The sequence below is a fragment of the Tyto alba genome, unplaced genomic scaffold (assembly GCF_018691265.1).
Source record: "Tyto alba isolate M040663 unplaced genomic scaffold, T.alba_DEE_v4.0 Super-Scaffold_19, whole genome shotgun sequence".
Taxonomy (NCBI): domain Eukaryota; kingdom Metazoa; phylum Chordata; class Aves; order Strigiformes; family Tytonidae; genus Tyto; species Tyto alba.
Window position 1 is genome coordinate 10,583,563 of NW_024881281.1, and position 20,887 is coordinate 10,604,449.

The window sequence follows — 20,887 nt, forward strand, 5'->3', positions numbered from 1 at the left end:
TGTTAAAAATGAGCTTCTGACTCAAGATACTTACTCTAATTTGAACAATCCCATCCTAGCTTTAACGGGACTTTTATTTTAAATTTTTTTTTACAGTAAGTAGAAAGCTCTATATTAAAATGTGGCCTTTAAATACCTGGCCTTTGGTCACTTTAATCTTGGTATGACAGTGAAAAACTTCCTCAGCTAGCTAATAATTTCCCACTTGTGCTTTTCAAAGCAAAACAGAGTTTCATGTCAAAGCTGCCTTTTCCGTAATGGTTGGTTTGACAAATAAACTACTCTGACCCACTTGGCTGGAGAAGCCCAAAACCATATGTACTAGTTAGCTTCTGCATACAAAACTTGGGGGTGAGGGGAGGGAGAAATACGGCACTGTATGTAGCTTAAAGGGGTTGTACTGTCTGAACAACTTACTAAATGCTCCTGCCCGTTAGTTTTTCTTCACCAAGGTTGTACAGGAGATATTTTCTTTCCTATACTTTTGTAAGAACTGGGGGGGTTGGAGGTGGGGGGAAGGCTCCATCTGTGATAAACTAGTCCTGCAGTGTCTTTTCTCTGCAGAAATGCTTTGACTGAGTGGAACTTTCTCCAGTATTAGTGAAAGCATGAAAAATGCTTAATATTGATCAAAAGACTAAGGAAAGGAACCGAGTGTCTTGTACAACTGCCTATAACTAGAGTAAGAATTGTAATGCAGCTGACAGTTCTTTCTGCCTTAGAGAAAGGGAGTAACTGTGAGAAATGCTCCAGAGTATCCTTAACTAACCTCAGCTCTGTTGCCATGTTAAACTTGGCCATAGTGAAACAATGCTCATGACAAATATTTAAGTAATTGGCTATGTTGTTTTTTTGGAAGGCAAAAGCTTTTCTAAGTCTTGGTGACTCCTCCTAAGTAAGTGATGAGCAATGAATTGGATGAGAAGGGGCCACATAGCTGGCTTCAAATGAGCACACTGACTTGGTAGCTGCGGTGTTACTGCTTAATGAAGCACTGCTGTGCCATGTTGTACTGCACTTTGCTGTTGAAGCAGCATCCATCATTCACAGTAGGCGATACACAGAAGTTTCAATGATAAATCTACAAGTGTTTAGCCCTAGGTGTGAATAATCAAATGTTTACATGCTATGCACTTGACAAGCAACATGAGTACCAGGAGCCTGATAGTTGAGCATGGATACACAGTATGCTGAACTAACTCAAGTCTTTCTCAGGTGTTGATTTTGGATTTATGCATCTTCTGTTTAGAGGTATGTAAAGTTCTAGAACAAGTAATGATTATCTGCCTTGAACTTGAAACACTATTTAACGTCTTTAAAGCAATTGAGGATGGTGAGGGGTTTTATTTTAATACTTGTTATTTCTTTGTAGGTCTCCAATTGAGAAACATGGCACTGTTTTTTTTCCTGCACTCTACCCACCTATTGCTGGACTTCTGTTGTTACAAGTTGGCAAACTGGCTGGAACTGGGCTGCAATAAAACATGCCAGTTATCAATGCTGACAAGAGCCTAACAAGTGCCAACACAAGATGATTACACATTTTGAAATCTAATGAACTGCTTTAACCTTCAGGAAGAATTGTAAAGATGTGTACATAGCACAACATGATCCGGATAATATATATACTGTTCATGTACATCCACAAATACACATTGTACCAAATAATGCTGTCTGTAGTTAGGAATAGAATTGTGTAAATTCTAAAGATTTTAGCAGGTTTTTCTCTCCCTGTTCATTGTTTCCTAGCAGTTTAAAAAAAAAAAAAAAACAACTTGTGAAGCATGTCAAACTAAAATCAATTAGGATAAAGTTATTTTTTTTTTTGTTTGGTTTCCCCCCCTCTTTAATTTTCCTTTGACCCACTGAGGCTTAATTAAAATCTCTTGCTTATTAAAGTTTAGTATCTTTTTTTTTTTTTTTTTTGGAAATGTGCTCCCTTTTATTTCCCCCATCAGAACTTAAAATTTTCTTAATTAAACCCTGAAAGGATTTGCTGTTAATTACTTGTGTCTTCTTTTATGATGACCTTTGTAGTCTCAAAGGTGCTTTTTCCCACCCCCAAGCCCTTTTTTAAACCCAATTGCACATACTTCTTGAATTGGGTATAGCAATAAAACTGGCCATGGAGCACCCTTGAGCAGCCTGCTGGATTTTTAACTTCCAAGGGACTTGAGCGCTTTCATTTGGAAGTTCAGTTGACTAAGTTAGTCCAAGATAGGAATGAGCTGTTTTTATGGGTGAATTTATAATTATTTTTTTTTTTGCCTTTCTCATTGCCTGTTTGTGGGGTGGGGTGTGTGTGGGGGAGGCTTGTTTTTTCTCAAGGTTGAGTTCAAGCATGCACATCTGTAGGCTTTCAAATGACTAACTTCTGGGTTTGGTATCAAAAATAGTTTCCCTCCTTTTCCCTCTTCTCTATTCTGTGGCCCTTCATCTTCTTTGCCTTCTACTTCAGAGTTTTCCTCACCTAATGTATAAAGAAAATTGCGATGTATATTTTCATGTAATTTGATTTTTGGAATTCTGTCACCTTCTGTAGTGAGTTCTTCCAAAATATAATTTTTTCCAATAATAATGTGTCAAACTGGCTGTCTTGAGTATCTAAATAGGAAGGGTAACTGCAGTTGGAGCACAACTTACCTGAACATCTTCAACACCATAACATCAGCAAACATTTGTTGAATCTGTCATACTGTATTTCATCTTGCAATAATTAAAAAGCAAACAAAACACACAGCTTTCTTCCTATTGTAACCATCTTTGGCCTTCCACTGAGCAAATACTAATCTTGGAGCATCTGGTAACAAGAGTTTTCCAAGCCTACCTGAAATACCTTTCTACCAAAGAAACTTTATAGAGGAACTTCCAACTACTTGACTGTTGTCTGCTCTGTTGTAGGTTTACTACAGCTTTTAACAGCACAGAGTAACCCACTAATAAATCAAGAGTTCCAGAGTTAAGGAGTCATCCTGTAAGAAGCCTTTAGTACTAATTTGCTGGCTGGCTTGACTTCATTTCAGGTTGCTGTGCAACATGCATATATTAAAAGGCATATATTACAGGTTTCTTGTGGGGTGGGCTGGGTGGAAGGTGGTGACAGTTATTAGTGGCATGACAGCCATATGGGACAAAAAAGCCATTTAGTAAGTATAAGATGACTTACAACTAAAGGTATTGCTTCCTTCTACAGGTGATTTAAGTAAGCATGGCTGTTAAACACATCTATGTTTATGTATTTGGTGACCAATTATTTTGAGAAATCATTAGTTAAAATTGCTTTTAGTATAGGCAGGCAGTAGTGTGCAACACTTCAGAGCTATTGGTGCCCACAGTAGATGATTTTTAGTTCCCATTTGAATGCTTGTCTAAAATTGCTTGGGAGGAGGTTTCGTGCCCACCAGCTGACTACCCTTTTTTGCTTATCCAAGAGTTGGGATTGTGCAGAATTTCAGTGGTGTGGTGCCCTTCTTTCTATAAACAAAACACAGGGAACAAGCCTGTCTTCCAAAATCTAGCAGTGGACTTTTTCCTTGACAGGCTGCCCCCCCTTTTGCCTTGCCACAGTGTATTTAAAGAGCTGGCAGCGATTCAAGGTAATTGGTACTTGCTGCTTTCAGCAAGTTCAATGGTGTTCTCCGGTTTGTATTCCATAGTAACACATACAGTTCACAACTGACTCATCTGTAAACTTCACTAAATAGTTTAAAGCTTTCTTTTTCTCATTTATTCTCTAGAAGAGCTGCTTGTTCGTTCTTTTAAGGTGTAGGCCTGGAAATGTTAGTCTTGCATCAGTGGTATGGAAGAACTGTTAATTCCACAGCAGTGTTGGTTCCCCTCTTTGTGAATTACTCAAATATAAACCCACTTCTGTTTGGCTTACCCAGATGGTTCGATATTCCACATGACCCAAATATTCCAAAGGAAGGAGTGTTACTGTGGGATACTGTTAAGAGGTATGAGCTGCAGGTATGGCTAATGCCTAGTGCTTAATGAAAGAGGCAGCCAAGGGTCTGGTGCCAAATGTCCAGGTTGTAGAAAGCCTCTGGCAGGCACAGAAATGGCCCATTTAACTCTTCTGTGATCACAGTTGGCTTTTTGTTTGTTCTTGCCTGACACATTAAAGGGATCTGCCTATGGTGGTTACCGATGTGACCAGAAATTTCTGTGTAGTCTCAAGGTAGGAACACCAATGGAGAGATGCAGTATGTACAAGTAGTACTAGAGCATTTGTTGAACAATTGAGTAAACCAGCATTCTTACTCAGTTTCACTTGTATCAAGCTCTTGTATCTAGTGTAGTTTATGTAGGATGTCAGCTTGCTGGATCATCAGTTACACTTTTTCTGGATTGCTGGAGGGTTGTAATTATGGATGAGTTTTTGTTCTGTTTTTCCCCCCAGCACGTGGTGGCCTGTTTTCCAGATAACACTGCATCACTGGGGAAAAAGGAAAAACAAAGCATGGAATTTTAGTAAATATCTAAGTAGTACAGCCATCTTAATTCCTTTTTCATGTTTCTCCATGCTGCCCCTTATGCATCAGAAAAGATCTCTGTAAAAATTAGAAGGGCTGTTCAGCTGCCGTGCTAAAATTCTTTCCTGCTGTGATGCCTAGAAATTGCTTACTGAAACTAGACGATCAATAAATGGAGAGCATTAATTCTTAAGTGATTATAAGAGTATTTGTTTTTTTTGGTAGGCCAGTGGGGGGATGGACTTTTATTGTGTCTGTACCATCTGGTGCACTGCTCTCAGTGCAGCGCCATCGCAGTGCAAACACGAGCACCACAGGTCTCATAATTTCTGCACGTCTTCAGAAGCGTGCACGAGTGATTTCAAACCATACCAGAAGGAAGGTGCTTGGGTTTTAAAGAGAGGGTGTAATAAGACAGCTTCCTGCCCAGGCAAATCAACAAAAGATGAGATTGCAGATTCCTCAGTTTGAAATCTGATCTCTGTTGTTACTCAAAAATTCAACTAAGACCAAATCTGATCAGGCAGTAGTAACTGTTTCCTCACAGTTACTCAAGATTCAACAGCACCCATAAAGCAGTGGTGTAAGTTAGCTGTGTAGCAGTCATTGAGCTGTGAAAAATTAGATAGGTCGTGTTTTATGACCCACAGAAACTATAGTCTGTGGCTGTCCTAGATCTAGCCCTAATTCTGGTTTTGCTGTTTTATCTAGCAGGCACGGAAAACATGAGGCAGAGCAACTTCAAAAATCACTTAATGACAAAGTCCGGAGAAAATTATGTCTGTAAAACAATACTGTGCATAATTTGCTCAAATATTTGAAACTTGCTCTTTAAAGCAAATAAAAGAACTGTTTTGTAAGTGTATTTTGGTATTTCTGTTGCATCTAGGCAGGAAAGACCATGAGCACTGACAACAACCGAGGGTCACCTGCGTTGTACACACGGCTTGAGAAAATGAGCTTGTTGCTGTTCCCCGGTCGCTGTGTGTCTCGACTCTCAACCACAGTTGTTACCCGCGGGGCACAGATGCACTTGCCGGGGCTGCTGACTGAAACAAAAGCAGCGAGTGCCGGCAGCGAAGGCGGGACGGCACCAGCAAACAGCTGCGTGCTGGACACCCCATCCCACTGCAACCCCACGCTGGCACTTCCATTAGCCATACGGGAACCGGGTGAGCAGGAAAGGGCACGCGTTGCTTTTGCAGCGGGCTAAAAGCAGCGCACGCCGGCGGCTCCGGGGGACCCGCAGGTGACGCCACGGCCGCGTTTTTCCCTGGTAAGGGGCGTTTTCCTTCCCAGCCCTCCGGCTCCGACGGCGTTCTGCTGCAAACGCGGCCATCGCGCTCTTCCAGAGCCAACACCTGGGGGTTCACCCGGGCAGGGGGAGGCGGGGGGGGCAAAGGGAGCCCCCTCGAGCTGTTGCAACCAACCGCCGGCGCTGTGAGGCGCAGAGCCGAGGCGGGAGGGCCCCGCCGGCTGCTGAGGGCCGGGCTGCCCCCGCCGCGGCGCGGGGCGGGGCGGGGCGGGGCTCTAGTCTCGCGAGAACGCCGAGCTCGGGCGGCGGGGCGGGCGGCGGCTCTCGCGAGAGCGGCTGGCCCGGGACCCAAGATGGCGGAAGGTAAGGGGGGGAGCCCGGGAGAGGGGCCGGGCGGGGCCGCGGCCGCTGGGTGCGCGGGGAGCGGCGCCGGCCGGGGTGGCTTCTCCGGAGGCAGCACCCGTGTGGGGCTCCTGCCGCTTCCCTCGGCGGGGTTGGCTCGGCCCTGCCCTCGGCGGGTGGGGCAGGCCGTCCCGAGGTGAACGTGAAATGGCGTGGAATGGCCCGGCCCGGGGCCGCGGGGTAGCACCCCCGGGGGCAGGGCGGGCCTGGCGCGGGCGCCTGTGCCTCTCGGGAGAGGGGGTTTTCGGGGGGAGCCGCGGCTGCCCGCTGCTGTGGGTGGCGGGGAGGCCGCCGGGGCACCCCGCCGAGCCGCTCCCCGCGGTTGGTGGGTCAGGTGGGTGGGTGATGCCGCCTGTCCCGGGGCTGCGGGGGGAGGAGGGCCCGGCGCCGTTGGGCCGAGTCGCTGCGAGCGGCGGAATTTCTTGGAGTGAGGCGGGGGGAGGCTGTGCTGCAGCCTCCTGGTCACTTGCTGCTGGGAGTCCCTTTGTCAAATTCGGGCTCTGATGAGGTCTGCAGAACTCCTAGACTGCTTTTGGTTTTGCTGTCAGTTACACCATTTCAAAAGTAATTTAACTGAGGTAACGGTCTTTGAAAAAAAAAAAAAAAAGAAATTATGTTTTTTACAGTCCTGCTCCATTCTACAAGACAGAAGCTTCCTCTTTTCCTCCTTGGAGGAAACTGAGTCGGCAAACTGAGCTAAAATGCCCCAAGTTACAAAGGAAATGAAGGCCCTAACTTGCATTCTTAAAAGCACAGCCTTCAACTCTTGGAAGTGCAACTGTCAGACAGTGGTGGAATTTGAAAACCACTTGTGGAAGATTAACTAGGATGTAGCAGATGCTGATCTTCTGGCATGCATCAGCTGAGAGGATGCTGCAGTCAAGCTGGCTTAATAAATCCTCAGAGCAACTCCTAACTTCTTGTGTGCTGAAATACCACTGTTTCATACTTAGCTGACCAGCATCTTAGGCTTGTCTTTAAGCTTTGGTGACCCAGTTCCGGTGGGTGTTAGATGCCAAAGATCTTTTCAGGTGGTGAAACTTTCCCCACTGAGACCCTCAAGGATCTGAGGCTTAGTTTCAGGGTCCCGCTCCGCAGAATGAACCTGCAGGTGGTGCAAGTCCTGTTTCAGACATCTGTACTTCTCAAAGATTCTTCCCTAATTCATGTAATTCTCTGATCTTTTGGCTAAAGGAGGCACATGACCAATGGGTAATCCTGCATGAACAGGAGTAATAAGCTGGAGTTGTAGCTCTCCCCACACAGTTCTTTATGATATTTGGGTGAAGGGGCTCCTTTTGTCCCTTCAGAGTACCTCTCTGCAGAACCACTTTTCTAGTTAAGAACTGATAGTATTGGAGAGTCAGCTGAAAAGTGAAGGCTTGTTAAGGAAGGGAGCTTCTCAAACTGGTCATCTGCTCAGAAGCTGAGTGCTTTTTCTTATGAAAGTGTTGCTTCTCTGTACAGAAGTCCTGAGTTAGATTTATTGCAATTACTAGATACAGATTGATTGCACAGTTTATAAAGTCAAGAGCTGAGCTTGCTTTTGTAGTTTCTGTGAGAGTTCTGTACTACCAGTACTGGAGGATACTAGGTTACATCCAGACATGGGTAATAATTTTGTTGAATTAATGTTTGAGTCTAGAGCAGCAGGAAGTATGCTGTAGTATTTTGGGATGGTTGTCAGGGTAAAGATAGTAAGCATGCAAAAATGAGGAGGAACAAGAAAGAAGTAACTTGTTCAGCCTTGGGGAGATAGATGGGAGCAGAGTGTGGAGCAGTGGATGGAAAGACCTGGCTTGAGGCGGGTAAGGAGATAATATATTTTTCTGAAATATTTCACTCGGCTCCACTTAATAAGTAAACAGAAGCTTATCTATGTTGCTTCTGTGACTGCTTTTGATGTATGGGATGGGCAGTGTAATGGGTTCCGCTAGATCCTCCCTCTAGTTTTTGGTATGTGCTATCTGTCACCCTACTGCTTGTGGCCTCCCTGCTTATCTCTTTGGATTCAGCTATCTCGTCGCCCTTGAGTACTTTTATGCCTTCTCCTATAAGAAAGTGTCAGTAGCCTTTTCTGAAATCCTCTTCAAAGTGTTTGATATGGAACATAAACTTCTGCCAATTCATGAGATGTTAGTCTAGCTGCTAGAAAGCTGTTAACAGTGCTTTTATTCTTCTGTCTAGTCATCTGTTAACTTTATACCTGGCCTATGGGCTCAGAAAAGGAGTTGTTTTATGTATGCCTCTCTGCTGAACCCAGGCATCCTCTTCACTGATGCATATGGATTGATGTTTACCCAGAGACTTACTGGAAAACCAGTAAGTCTTACTTCCAGCAAGGCTGTCCTTTCAGTGTCTTGCTGCAAGGATCTTTGTTAGATGTGTGTATGCATGCAGTAATTGTACATTATAGTTGGGAGATAGTCAGGTGAATAGTCATACATAATGTGGACTTGCAATAATATGTGCTCTGCCAAAATGATTGCCAGCTTGAAGGTACAATGATCATCTTACATTGATTTTTAAAAAGTGATGACACTTCTCCCTGATCTTCCAAAGTTGAGGACTGTAAATAGTAAACCAGGAGAGGTGGTGCTTCTGCCTGAGATTGAGCAGGTTCTGCTTTTGAAGCAATTCTTATTTTAAGCAACTCTTACTAGTTATTTAAATGAACAGTGTACAGGGAGAACTTGAAGATTTACTCTTTTGCAGTGAATGTTGATTAACTGGACATTGAGAACTGTCTTGAATGTGTACTTGAAATGTGCTGTAAGATCAAATATTGTCTGAAAGTGTGCAGTAGTAGCTACTATGCAACTGGTGTGTGTATTGTGTAGAATAAGAGAAACTCTTATTTTCCAGCTCTTGCAATTGTTACAATAGGCAAATACCTATCAATCCCCTCTCACTGAGGTTGCAGGAAGCATATGCTGTCCAGCTGAAAACAAGATTTCTCAAAGCTTCAGTTTTCTGAGGTACTTTCACGGCCACTAGTGATTGTCTTGGATTGCCCTGGAAGCAGCAGTAACAAGCTTGATTGTCGGTTATGCACAAAGCTTAAGGTACTGCTGTTTCAGGTTTAAGGTACTTCTGCATTTTCATTTCAGAGTAATTTGGAGCCAGTGAGCTGGCTTTGACAAAATGGCAGTATTTGAGATGTTACTTTCTGGTACCAATTCTTTGTTCCCACTTTCACACTCTCATTGCTTGACTGGAAGATGCAGTATTTCTTTAAGATAATATATGCTGTGAGATTCATCAGTCAACTTCTTATTATTAGCCTTTGAATTTGTGTGGCATCTAAAAGTCTCACTGTGTGAACAGTGGTGGTGTTCGCAGACTAATTTTTGGCGCAGTTCTCAAAGTGTCTTTCAGTGATCACGCTTGGCTCCCGTCAGCCTTCTGCTCTCCCTGCTGTAACAGTGGGGCTTGCTTTGTGCCACCCTTGACACGGAATCCTTATGAATCAGTCAGGAAGCAGCCGTTGCTCAAGAGACGTGTCCTTCTAGTTCTGGGAATGCTGAAACTGCATTTAGATAGAAAGACAGACCAGAACAGCATTTCAAACCCTGTTTGAGGGTTGATGTGGTATTGGTAGTGCAACTCTGAAGTCATAGAATAAGGAAAGAATCCCAAAGGAGATGGTATCTATTAACTTTTAAAGGATGGAGCTAAATAAAAGGCTGTTGAAGGAAGCACACTGCCAAACCTGCTTAAGTACTATTAGCTGAGGAGAAAATAGGGTAAATTACCTTCTGTTTATCCATTACAGCAGTTGTTAAGTTAAAAGACTTATGGGGGAGCATTTGCTGCAGCAGTCCATAGGGGAAAGATTAAATGAGGCATTCTATCTGCCGCTGAGCTAGAGAAGGATGCTCTGCCCTGGGGACCTGTGTTGAAGCTAAGCCAAGGTCAGCTATGCTGTTGAACTTTTCTACAGAAGCAACTAAAAAACATTGGTCAATAGAACTCAGTTTCTCATTGTTTGTAGTAGCGACTTCTGTTTAGTAAATATTTGAGAAAAAATGTTGAATAATGAATTCCTGGCTGGTAGGGAGTAATCTTGTAGGAACTTTCCCACTTACGATCATTGGTTAGCTTCCAAATTTCTCCTCCCTGCACCCTCTCACTTTAGGACTGGTTTTGGATTTGTACCATGTTTGGAAAATAATGACGGGGGGGAAATAATCAATTAAGTGTGATGCTTGATAGCTACATATAGTTTGTGCAACTAGTCCATAAGTAGTTTTCATAAGTTGGACTGCTTTTAAGCACCTGTACAGTTGTTTCCTTCCATCAGTGAAGTAGAGGTTTTTCATCCAGGTGGCCTGGATTGAGCTCAGTTGTGGAGTGACCATTTAAGTGTGGTAGAAAAGCGAGTTCTGCAATGGGATGGAAATACTTGATCAGGGATCAGATTCCCGGGTGCTATTGCTGTGCTACTCCTGGATTGAAATAGCCGCCATGGACCCGACTGCATAGTGATGCCTTGTCAGTGCAGTGCCTCCAATGGAGGAGTGTGTGTGTGCCAGCAGCAAGAGGAGTTTTATAGATTTTTTGACTGACCTTTAAAACATAGACTCTGTAGAGAATCTGTTTTTCACTCTGACCATTTCTTAAGGAGTTTTGTAGCTGACAGGGTGAGGAATTCTAAACAGGTCAGTTATGTACTCGGAGGTAGGCATGCTATGTCAGGAACTGTTCTAATGCTCACTTGTGATTGATGCCTCAGCTGTAAAGTCAGACAGCGTCATAACTGAAAAAAATGGGTAAGAACTGAAGAGTTAGTCCTCTACCCTACCATAATTCCCATAGTCATGGACTCCCACGGTTTTTGAAAGCTTGTGGCATTACTGACTGGACAGGATTCAGGAACTTTCTTTGTAAGTGGCTTCTGTCACTGTTCTGATGATTTTTTGATGTGTTTATGGCTAGCAATGATATCAAAGAAAAGGTTTCATACTGGGGCCGAGATGCTTGAGTAGTGTGGAAGAGGAGAGACTTACCAGAGTGTTCTATGATTAAACTAGATGTATAATGTGCTTGTAGGGTTAAGTTACCTTCAGATGCAAAATGAAGGTGTGCATGTTTCAACTTTGTAGTAACACTGTGTGCATCTGCAGAGGAGGTGGCGAAGCTGGAAAAGCACCTGACGCTTCTCCGCCAGGAGTATGTAAAACTGCAGAAGAAACTGGTTGATACAGAAAGGAGATGCAATCTTCTGGCTGCCAAGGCTAACCAAGACAATGCCAGTGACACCTTCATCAGTCGACTTCTTGCCATTGTAGCTGAACTCTATCAGCAGGAGCAGTACAGGTAAGAAATCTCCCTTTGGGGAAAGGGACATTACAGGAACCTTTGGCTTTATTGACTGCACTAGGTACTAGTCTTAGGCAAGGAAAGTTCTTTCTCTACTGCCTGGTATGAACAGGGTCCTTAGTTCCAATTGCAGTTGGAAGAGTGTGCTAAGATCAAGTAGCATACTGAGTCCAAGTCTTGAATTAAGAGCTCTAAGTGGAAGTTCATCTCTGAGACAGTCAGTTTTCTTTAAATTTGTCTTAAATGTCGATTTTCACTGTAAACAGCAAAGCTTCTTTGGAACAAAAGTAATTTGAAACTGTTCTATACTTTGTTGGTGGAATAATTACACAATGTACCTTCTACCAGCTGGAGAGCCCTCCTTTCTTGAAAGGGTGTGTCCTTGAAACCAGTTCTGTATTCCTGTTGCGGGTAAAGAAGCCTGATTAAATTGAGTTGTCTGGTTGTATGATATAACAGGTCTTAGACAGTGATATATGTGATATTGTATCTTTGAATCTCAACACAAAATTAGGTTTAATGGTTTCTTTTCCATAGGCACATTAAGGATCACCTTCAATACTTCAGATCCCTTAACTGATTTAGTTCCTAGATTACAGTGACATTTAACCAATTTCTTTGCTGTTACTGAAGGCAATGCCAATACAGTAAAGGAATTCAGTCATGTAAGGGGAAAATAGATGGTTTTGGTTAACGTTTCCTTCCCCTAACATCTCTTCATAAGCTTCCCTGAGAAAAGGCTCTGTGCCTGACAAGAACTTACTATAGCGTGCTGGGTAAAAGATCTGTTAGATAGCATGTCAGAAGAGTTGGATCATTTTATTTCTGTTCAGCTTTTGAGTTTTAAAGGCATAGAATAGTGGTCTAAAAGGACCTACAAGTCATAAAATAAGAAAGGTAGCAAGTCCCAGTGAAAGTTTTAAGTAACATCTCTGTATTTTGTAACGTAGCTTATAGCAGTGTCTTGATTTAGAAAATGGTCTGGAAAGTACACCTCCAGAGTCAGAGCATTTGCAAGCTATGGGACTTTAAAATAAACAGGGCAGGTACTTTAATACCAAGTTATCCTTAGTAGTTAGAAAGGGGTTAGGGTGAAATCTGTGTTCCTGACAGCTGGTCTCCTGAGAACGAGGCGTTCTTGGAGTCTGCCTTGTACTCACACTGCTGTCAAACATCATTTGTTCTCTTACTGGTCTGGCCAGAAACCATTGATGCTTAGATAACAGTATTAGTATGGACACTGTGACATAAATATTTAACCTCAAGACTGTTGGATTTTCCTATCTTCTGCAGTAATTCCCTTGTAGTTTATTCTGAGATGATTAAAAAACCCCAACAAACCAACCACTTTAAATACTAATGACTCATTGTGTTTCTCCCTAGAAAAATAAGTATCGTGTTATTTGGTGTCATGTTCTATTTAACCAATTAAATGTGTTTTGATGTCTCAAGCAACTGGAATCTACATGTGGATACCAGGACATAGGTACTATGAAGATGCTGAATCTGTGTGTTATCTAAGCACAGTGAACATCTGCATTATACATGTATATGTTTTTTTTCTCTTTATCAGTGATCTGAAAATAAAGGTTGGGGACAAGCACATCAGTGCTCACAAATTTGTCTTGGCGGCCCGCAGTGATTCTTGGAGTCTTGCCAACCTTGCCTCAACAGAAGAGCTGGATCTGTCAGGTCAGTCATTGCTTAGTGATATGGTGCTTGTCTTTAGGTGGGCTGATGAAGGGGCCTGTTGGAAAGAGGTCACTTGTATACCTTTTGGACTACTATTGTCCACAGAAAGTGGCATTTAATTCATTAATTATGGAGCTCTGTCTCTGAAACATGGTAGTTCACTTGTGAATTTGGTGCTAGTGCTAGTTAAATCAATTACTTACCTTCTTTCTCTTTAGTGAACAGGGGTTGAGAGTGGTGGCATGTTTGTCTTTTCTAGAGTCAACTAACCATAATGAAAAACAAATCTATGTGGAGGAACTTGACTTCTTCCTTTCTAAGGACAGGGCTTTTTGAGGTAGTGTGCTTGATTTCTCTGAAGTGTGTCATGGAAATACCTTGCTGCTTGCTAACACAGCGTGTGTGTGAAATGAGTTCAAATCCAATGTGTTATCAAAAAGTATTTTGTATGGCACTTTGATAGCTTTGCAAAATAGGTGAGGAAGAGAAGTTTTCTGAAAAACAGTCTTCTACAAGACTGTTTTGTTCTACTGTAGCTGTTCCTTGCATGTACTTACACTGGGCAGTGTTTGTGCAGGTTGAACCTCTTGACAGGCTTTTCTTCTGTAGTTAACAGTATGGAAGAGTCTTATACAATTAATTTGTGAGCAATAAAAACAGGCATGAAGTTAAGCAGGTTTTCTGGCTGGCATGTTGAATATTAAGCACTGGCTTCGCTTTCTGCACTTAATCTTATTGTGAATCCTAAGTGTAGACAAACTGGAAAGAAGCAAGTCACAGCAAGCTAGTTTTGTGAGACAGCACAGGCTCTCTTACCAAAGGATTTATGGATTTTTCTGCAGCCACAAGAAAACAGATGCCAGGGAGTTTTTAAACTGAGTGCTATGTTAACAAAATATTATTACCACAAAGCTCTTATGTTAATTGTAGTTTTGTTGCAAGTGGCAGTCCATAGCATTTCTAGCTCCACACTTAAGCTAGGCTGAGAATCTCAAATGTACCTGCAGTCTTGCATGTTTAATGATGCTAACACTTCCTGTTATAGAATGGTCCTTAAAATAAGTGCTAGTAAGTGATAATTTCCCCTGTATAAAACTGATTTTTTTATGAAATTTGATAAATGGCATAAGGAATAGGTTATTTAATAGCTGTAGCGAACAACAAGCTGTTCCCTAAAAACTATCATGGTTTTCTTAAGAGGTTCTCTTAAGAACTTGCAAGCTAAGATTGCCAGAATCCAGACAGTATTTAAAACTGAGTGTTTTTAGAGTTCATGTAATATGCGGAATTTTTTCCTCTTAAGACGAGTACTCTTTTAAGAAGAGTAGAAAGAGATGAACACAGGTTCTCTTGTTGGGAGGGAGAAAATGAACTCTTATCTCTGCCAAAGCAGAGCTGATATTACAGCTCAAGTAGGTTTCCTCATTATTTCAAGTCTAGCAAAAGATACTTGCCTTACTAAAACCTCCTGTTCTTAGGAGGCAGTCTACATGCTTTGCCAAATCCTGTTTGATACTCTGCAAATCTGGGGCAACCCTCCATGTATAGCAGATGTTTTAGGATGAGTATTTCAGTGTGTTAAACATGTGTGTTTTCATTTTAAAAACAAACAAAACAAGTTAAGGGACTAATGTTCTTTTTTGAAATGATTGGTATTTTTTGTTGTAATTGGTCTGATCTTACATTGTGGAGTAATTCTCATCTACATCCATGTAAGTAGGATTGTCACTATACTTCTGACTAGTTGACAAAGGTCCCTGGCCTTTAGGCTTGTCTATCTCATGTCCTGTGGTATAGGCTTCTAGTTTTCTTCCTGTGTAAAAACATCAGACTTGTGATCAGTGTTGTAAACACCTGAAATCTAATCAGCTTCTTAAACTGATTTTTTTTCACCTTTCCTAGAAATGGTCTCCAGCAGTTTTAAGTACTTTGTAGTCATTACCAAGGTGCAGGTACCTTTACTGGAACACAACAGTTCATAACATGTGACTATAATATTAAAGAGGGAGGATTCTTAAATCGAAAAGGGGATTTTTGCTTGTCAACTGTAGATGTGGATTTAGCCATATATGAGGGACCAAGGGCTGTAAAGGGACATCACTGGCCCCTAAATACGCAATCCTTGCGGAGCAGGTATACATTATAGGGCTCTGCATTCTGCACAGTGTTCAGTGGAAAAAAGGTTTTCCTGTTTGGTGCCAACGTTGTTACTAGTTTCATCTTCTGAGCAGTTTTACCTCTCTTCTGACGTTTTGACTGAACTAAAGCAGGACAGTTTCAGTGAGGCACTCTTCTTGATGATAGCTGTGACTTTAACAGTCAGAGGAATAGCAACTGCTTGAATAGGCGATTGTTCTGGGTGTTGTAGTAATCCCTGTTGCTCCCTGTACCAGATGCTGACCCAGAGGTAACCATGGCAATGCTGCGGTGGATCTACACAGATGAACTTGAGCTAAGAGAAGATGATATCTTCTTGACAGAGCTCATGAAACTAGCTAACAAATTTCAGCTCCAGCTGCTTAGGGAGAGGTGAGTCTTGGTAAATACACTGAATCTTCTTGACCTCTTCAACCTTGTTTGAACAGAAATAAGATGGTAGCTGCTGGCAATTGGATAAAACTTTGCTTTTTTCAAAGGTAATGCAGCATAACATTGAGTTTATCACAGGAAATGAAACCTTGCACTACAGTTAACCTGTAGCGCTTTTTCTCATAGCTTTTATGTTTGCTTTCCAGTTCCTCTCCCAGTCAAACTAATAACCCTAATTTGACATTAAGAAGGAGTAGAGATATTAGGAACAAGTTCTGGATTGTTGCAAGAGAGGAATTGTTGAAGAGAATGCTAGGAAGAGTCATAGGGCAAGTAGTTTGCCATATTAAAATACCACACATGAAAAATTTTTAACTTAAATAGCTGTTCTGTGCATCTTGGTGGCAACATTTCTTCATAAAGATGGTTGATGTAATAGTACAATGCTTGGCCATTTTGAGGAGATTATGATTACATCATTCTAGTAGGGGCTGGGTTGTTATCTTCAATGTATAGAGTGCTCTAAATAACCATTCAGAGTTAGTGAGAAGCCTGAATGTATGAATTGAAACCTCTTCAAGTTTTGTACAACTTTGAAGCCTTGAATTTAGTCAAAGATAAAGCACCCTTTGATACAATAAACTTTTGTCCAAGGGTGTTTGGGGCTGTAGTAGTACATGGCACTCATAATCTATGATTTAAGTGTGACTCAACATGAAGCAAATTAAATTGCTGCCAGGTCTTCTGACTAAAGATGTTGTCATCTATAAGGCCAGTGCTAAAACTGCTCTCAAGCTTTGTACCAGCCTCAAACTGTCTTCATGTTGTACTACCTAAACATTTCACAGTTGTTGTCTGGTCATGGTAGTCTAGTGACAAGTCCATGTACAGTATGCTGCTAGGAATTATTAGATGGCTTCGTAGTTATCTACACCTCGAGACAAGTATTTCAATTTTTTTTGTGTTAATATCTGCTTGGAGATCACTGACATGTTTAACTTCATCATCTTTTTGAGGGCCTTGGATTTTCTTCCTATAAACTCAAACTAAAAGCTTCATACCTGTAAAGATTAGGTGGATTGCTGTTAAAGCTTATCCCTTCTCTTAATTAAACAAGTAGCTGTATTTGGCATGCCTTTTTCTAGGTTTGGCACAAAAGCTGCTTGTGATCACTATAGTACTTGTAAAGATAGACATCTTCCCTACTTCATAACAGTGAATGAACTGCAGTTTGCTCCCTTGGGAGAACTAGGATGTCTGTTTCCACTTGCAGTCTCCTGCAGTGTGTAGTGCTATCATGGGACCTTGGCTTAGATGGACTCTAACAGGAGTCTGCTCTTACAGAGACTGTCTTACAGGGCTTCTGATTAAAGTGTGTTTATACTGCTTAGCCTTATAGTAAAGCAAGGCCAAGCCATTTTCTTCTGGCATCTAGGAGGAGGAATATGTAGGACGCTGTTACAGCCTGGGAGAGTGATTACAGTAAAGCTGTTTCCCGATTACTGAGCACTGTCTTTCCTATTTTGACAGATGTGAAAAAGGAGTTATGTCACTAGTTAATGTCAGGAACTGCATTCGTTTCTATCAGACTGCTGAGGAGCTGAACGCTAGCACTCTTCTGAACTACTGTGCTGAGATAATTGCTAGTCACTGGGTAAGTACTATCAGAAGGAAGTAAGAGGAAAAATGTTTGCAGAGTATACGAACTTAATCAGTAGAATTTGCTTAATTTACTGTACTGTCTAACCTCAGGAGTGTCTCTTGAATGCTTAAATGCTAGCATACCCAGTTGGGATGGGGATTATATGGATTCCTGATAACTTTCCATGACTAAGGTGACCTGTTAAGATGACCCTTATGTGTTTACAAGGAGGAACAGTGTTGATAAGCTGTTGGATCTGCCTGCCCTGCCCGTAGTGTGAGTGAAGGAGCTGCTTCTGAGTCAGGAGTGACTTTTCCTTTCCCATCTGTCTTGTTTATCTTTATAATGTGTGTTTTTGACATTGTGTTATTTGGTATTCTCTAGAGTACTAATTCATAATCATATGTTTAAAACAAAGCACATTAAATGTCTTCATCTCTAAGATTTTTTTTTTTTGTCTTTAGACATTATGTCTGTTGTCTATCTTGGTGTGAATATCTCGACTGGGGGGAATTAACTTATAGCCTGAAGAGTTGTTCTGTTCATTGGGAATACTTCACTAAAAAGCATCTTGCTTTCCTAAACATGAGCCAATCCAAAGGGACCGTGTTCTAGTAAGGAAGAGGGTTGCTTATTAAATCTGGACTCTGAAATTGTTTAGAAGTTCATCCATAGTTGGTCTCTGTCTATACATCTTGCAAATCTGAGGCCTGCTTTTACTTCTAAAAATAATCCCTGGAAACCAGGGAGGAGTTTATCTTCTCTAATGGAGGCAGCAGCAAGGAGTCTTGTAACCAACTTGGAAGTTTCACTTGCTCTGATCTGTTATTCTGAGGAAAGTTTGGTTAACTAAGTAATGGATTAGCCTTTAAACTAAGACTTGTCGATAGCAGACTAGTCTGTGAGGATTTAGATTATTCTAAATCCAAAAAGCATCATCCATATGTGGATTTTTCTTTGTCTAATGTTAAAGCAGAGGGGAGTGCTTTGATCTGTGAATATATAAAAAGATTCTTGTATGTGAACCTGCAGGTCAGCCTTTTTAACTCTTTCCTGCTTATGGTTCCTAACTTTTGACACTGTATTCTCCCTGGAAATTAGGTTCTTTCTGCGTAGTCAGATGAACACTAACTCAAGCCTAAAGTGTTTATTCTCCTAGGTTTCTGTTTACTTTTATTCAGAGTTTTTCAAAGTTCTATGGAGTTGTCAGTCTCCAATAGATGTAGGCCTTTGTCAGAGAACTCTAATCTGTGATTTAAGTCCATATGGACAACTAGTTTAGAGACTATATGTTTAATGCCTGGTAAAATGCTAGTTTTCCATGTCTGTAGACAAAAGGGAACAAAAATTTCACTAACTGACCTTGAAACTAAAATGTAAGATGTAAAACTTCCTGAGTGTTTCTTCCTAGTCTTAAAAGGCTATCTTGGATTGTTCCTGCTTGTTACGATGTTATCAACATGGAGCTTTTCACTGAACCTGTTTTGTGAACTTCATAATTACATTCTGCAATGCCTTGTTTATAAATAAAACAGTATTGCTTACTCTTTTCTTCATTGCTTCTAGGATGACTTGCGTAAAGAAGACTTCAGTAGCATGAGTGCTCAGTTACTATATAAAATGTTCAAGTCAAAGACAGAATATCCTTTGCATAAGGCTATTAAAGTTGAGAGAGAAGATGTAGTCTTTTTGTATCTTATTGAAATGGATTCACAGGTATAGTAAGAATGACTTGATCAATCTTCTAAAATTTGGTGTTTCAAATGACTAGATTCTAACTATGAGTTTGAACCTTGTTATTGAATTTTTTTTTTTTCACTGATTCTTATTTGGATGTTTATCTTTGCCATAGCTACTTCTATGTATGTAGGTCTGGCAGTAAAGGCTCCATAAAAACATAATTAAAAAGCGATTCATAACACTTTTAAAACATCTTATATACAACAGATTATGTCTAATAAAATCTAAGAACTGATACTGCTGTGCACGATTAAAGCTGAATGGTATAATGGTCAACTTTGCCACTTCATGACAGTTTAGTAAGCATCATTTCGTTGAATGAAGACTTTTCCTCTTCTATTGCATGTTTGAAGTAATAGTTATTTGTTCTGTTTGGATGAACACTGTAAAAAAAACTAGCAAATAAATTGTCCCCCAACAAGGGGGAAGGAAGAATTATTCAAGTATTAATTATCAAGAATCCTTAATTAGTCCTTTAAGATGCCTCGGATCCTAATTGGGAGCTGGGACTGTAGCAGGATTTAGCACCCTTAAGTGCTAATCCAATTGAGGTTTCAGGTATCTTAAAGGAATAATTGAGTAATTATTCCTAGTACTATGTTGAATATGCCTATATAGGTAACATCTTTTAAGAGTGTATTAGTCTTGCTTCCTGTGAGTTAAACAGGATTTGCAAAGAGAACTCCTGTTTTCTCATTGAACAGCCTTCTGGGTAGACTCGCATGAGGTGATGCTAGTCTGCTGATTGTTTTCCTGTGTAAGATTCACTTACCTAAATGCAACACTAGCATTTTGCATTAGATCTGAAGGTCTAGCATTATGGTAGTTGGAACGGGCTGTTAGAATACTATGTTGGGCTGGTGAGCATACCTCTGACTAACGTCAGTTGACTGGATTTGTGTTGTAGCTTCCTGGGAAGCTCAATGAATTGGATCACAATGGAGATCTTGCTTTGGACCTAGCCCTCGCCCAAAGGTTGGAGAGTATTGCAACTACACTGGTCAACTACAAGGCTGACGTAGATAGGGCAGACAAGAAAGGCTGGAGTCTATTACATAAAGCCATCCAAAGAGGTAAGCAAATAGGATATGAAACCTTGTTAACTTGCAGTTGTTCCTAGTGTGGAATATATGTTCCAAAGTCTATTCCTGTGTCACTTTGTAGCTGACAATTCAGCTACAAAATTGTAGTTGAGGATGAACTTTGTCCTATTTCTTTTTTTTCAAACTTAAACAAGCAAGCTCTTATTTGGGATTTGAAAGCTAACCTGCTGGCTGGTGAACGGAACTTGTACTAATGACATCCAGAAGCAATCTAGTGAAGTATTGTCTGCTAAAGGAAGAAATGTAGGGAGATACTGAGAATATTCAAATTTGACAACACAATGTCTTTCTGACATATAGTTGAATTAAGCATGACAGCCTATTCACAAATAAAAATTAAGCCTTTTTCTAGACCTGGGTTTAAAGGCAGCATATGCTGCTTTGTGATTGTGGTTAACAGCAAGGGTCCTTGCTACTGCACAGCAGTTTTAGGGGAGGAAAAACTGACTGGCAGAAGATGAGGAGCAGCTGGAGGTGCTTCTACTCAGTCTGAATATCTTCAGAGCTCCGGTGAAGAGCAGCAGAGTTATCAGAGTGGAGTCCAAATACAACTACATGATTATTTTGAGCTGTTCTCCACCTTAGAGTGGAAAATGCATCTTATGAGAACTGGAGCACAGTGGGACCTGGTTGCCATGGCCACATTAATATGAAGGTTTTGGAGCAGCAGCATCTTGGCCTGTGGCCAAAGGCTGGTAAAAATCTGTAGTGAACACCTTGTGTTACT

At 41.3% G+C, this 20,887-nt stretch overlaps 2 protein-coding genes across 5 annotated transcripts in view; both read left to right on the forward strand.

Annotated features, from left to right (window-relative positions):
* UBE2G1 (ubiquitin conjugating enzyme E2 G1) overlaps positions 1-4,672 on the forward strand; it is a 29,115-nt gene extending 24,443 nt beyond the window's left edge. For 2 of the 3 annotated variants that reach the window (XM_042791505.1, XM_042791506.1), the window contains one exon: positions 1,373-4,672. The gene's annotated coding sequence lies outside the window, so the exon portion shown is untranslated. Of the gene's footprint in view, positions 1-1,215; positions 1,252-1,372 lie in introns of all 3 variants that reach the window. The other variant, XR_006165217.1, reaches the window with a different exon arrangement.
* Positions 4,673-6,017: 1,345 nt separating this feature from the next.
* Positions 6,018-20,887, forward strand: part of ANKFY1 (ankyrin repeat and FYVE domain containing 1) — a 34,403-nt gene continuing 19,533 nt past the window's right edge. Inside the window, exons 1-7 of one of the 2 annotated variants that reach the window (XM_042791490.1) lie at positions 6,018-6,093; positions 11,259-11,451; positions 13,028-13,146; positions 15,540-15,675; positions 17,206-17,329; positions 18,884-19,033; positions 19,965-20,130. In XM_042791490.1, coding sequence (XP_042647424.1) covers positions 6,084-6,093; positions 11,259-11,451; positions 13,028-13,146; positions 15,540-15,675; positions 17,206-17,329; positions 18,884-19,033; positions 19,965-20,130 — 898 coding nt within the window. In that variant the 5' untranslated portion in view covers positions 6,018-6,083. Of the gene's footprint in view, positions 6,094-11,237; positions 11,452-13,027; positions 13,147-15,539; positions 15,676-17,205; positions 17,330-18,883; positions 19,034-19,964; positions 20,131-20,887 lie in introns of both variants that reach the window. The other variant, XM_042791489.1, reaches the window with a different exon arrangement.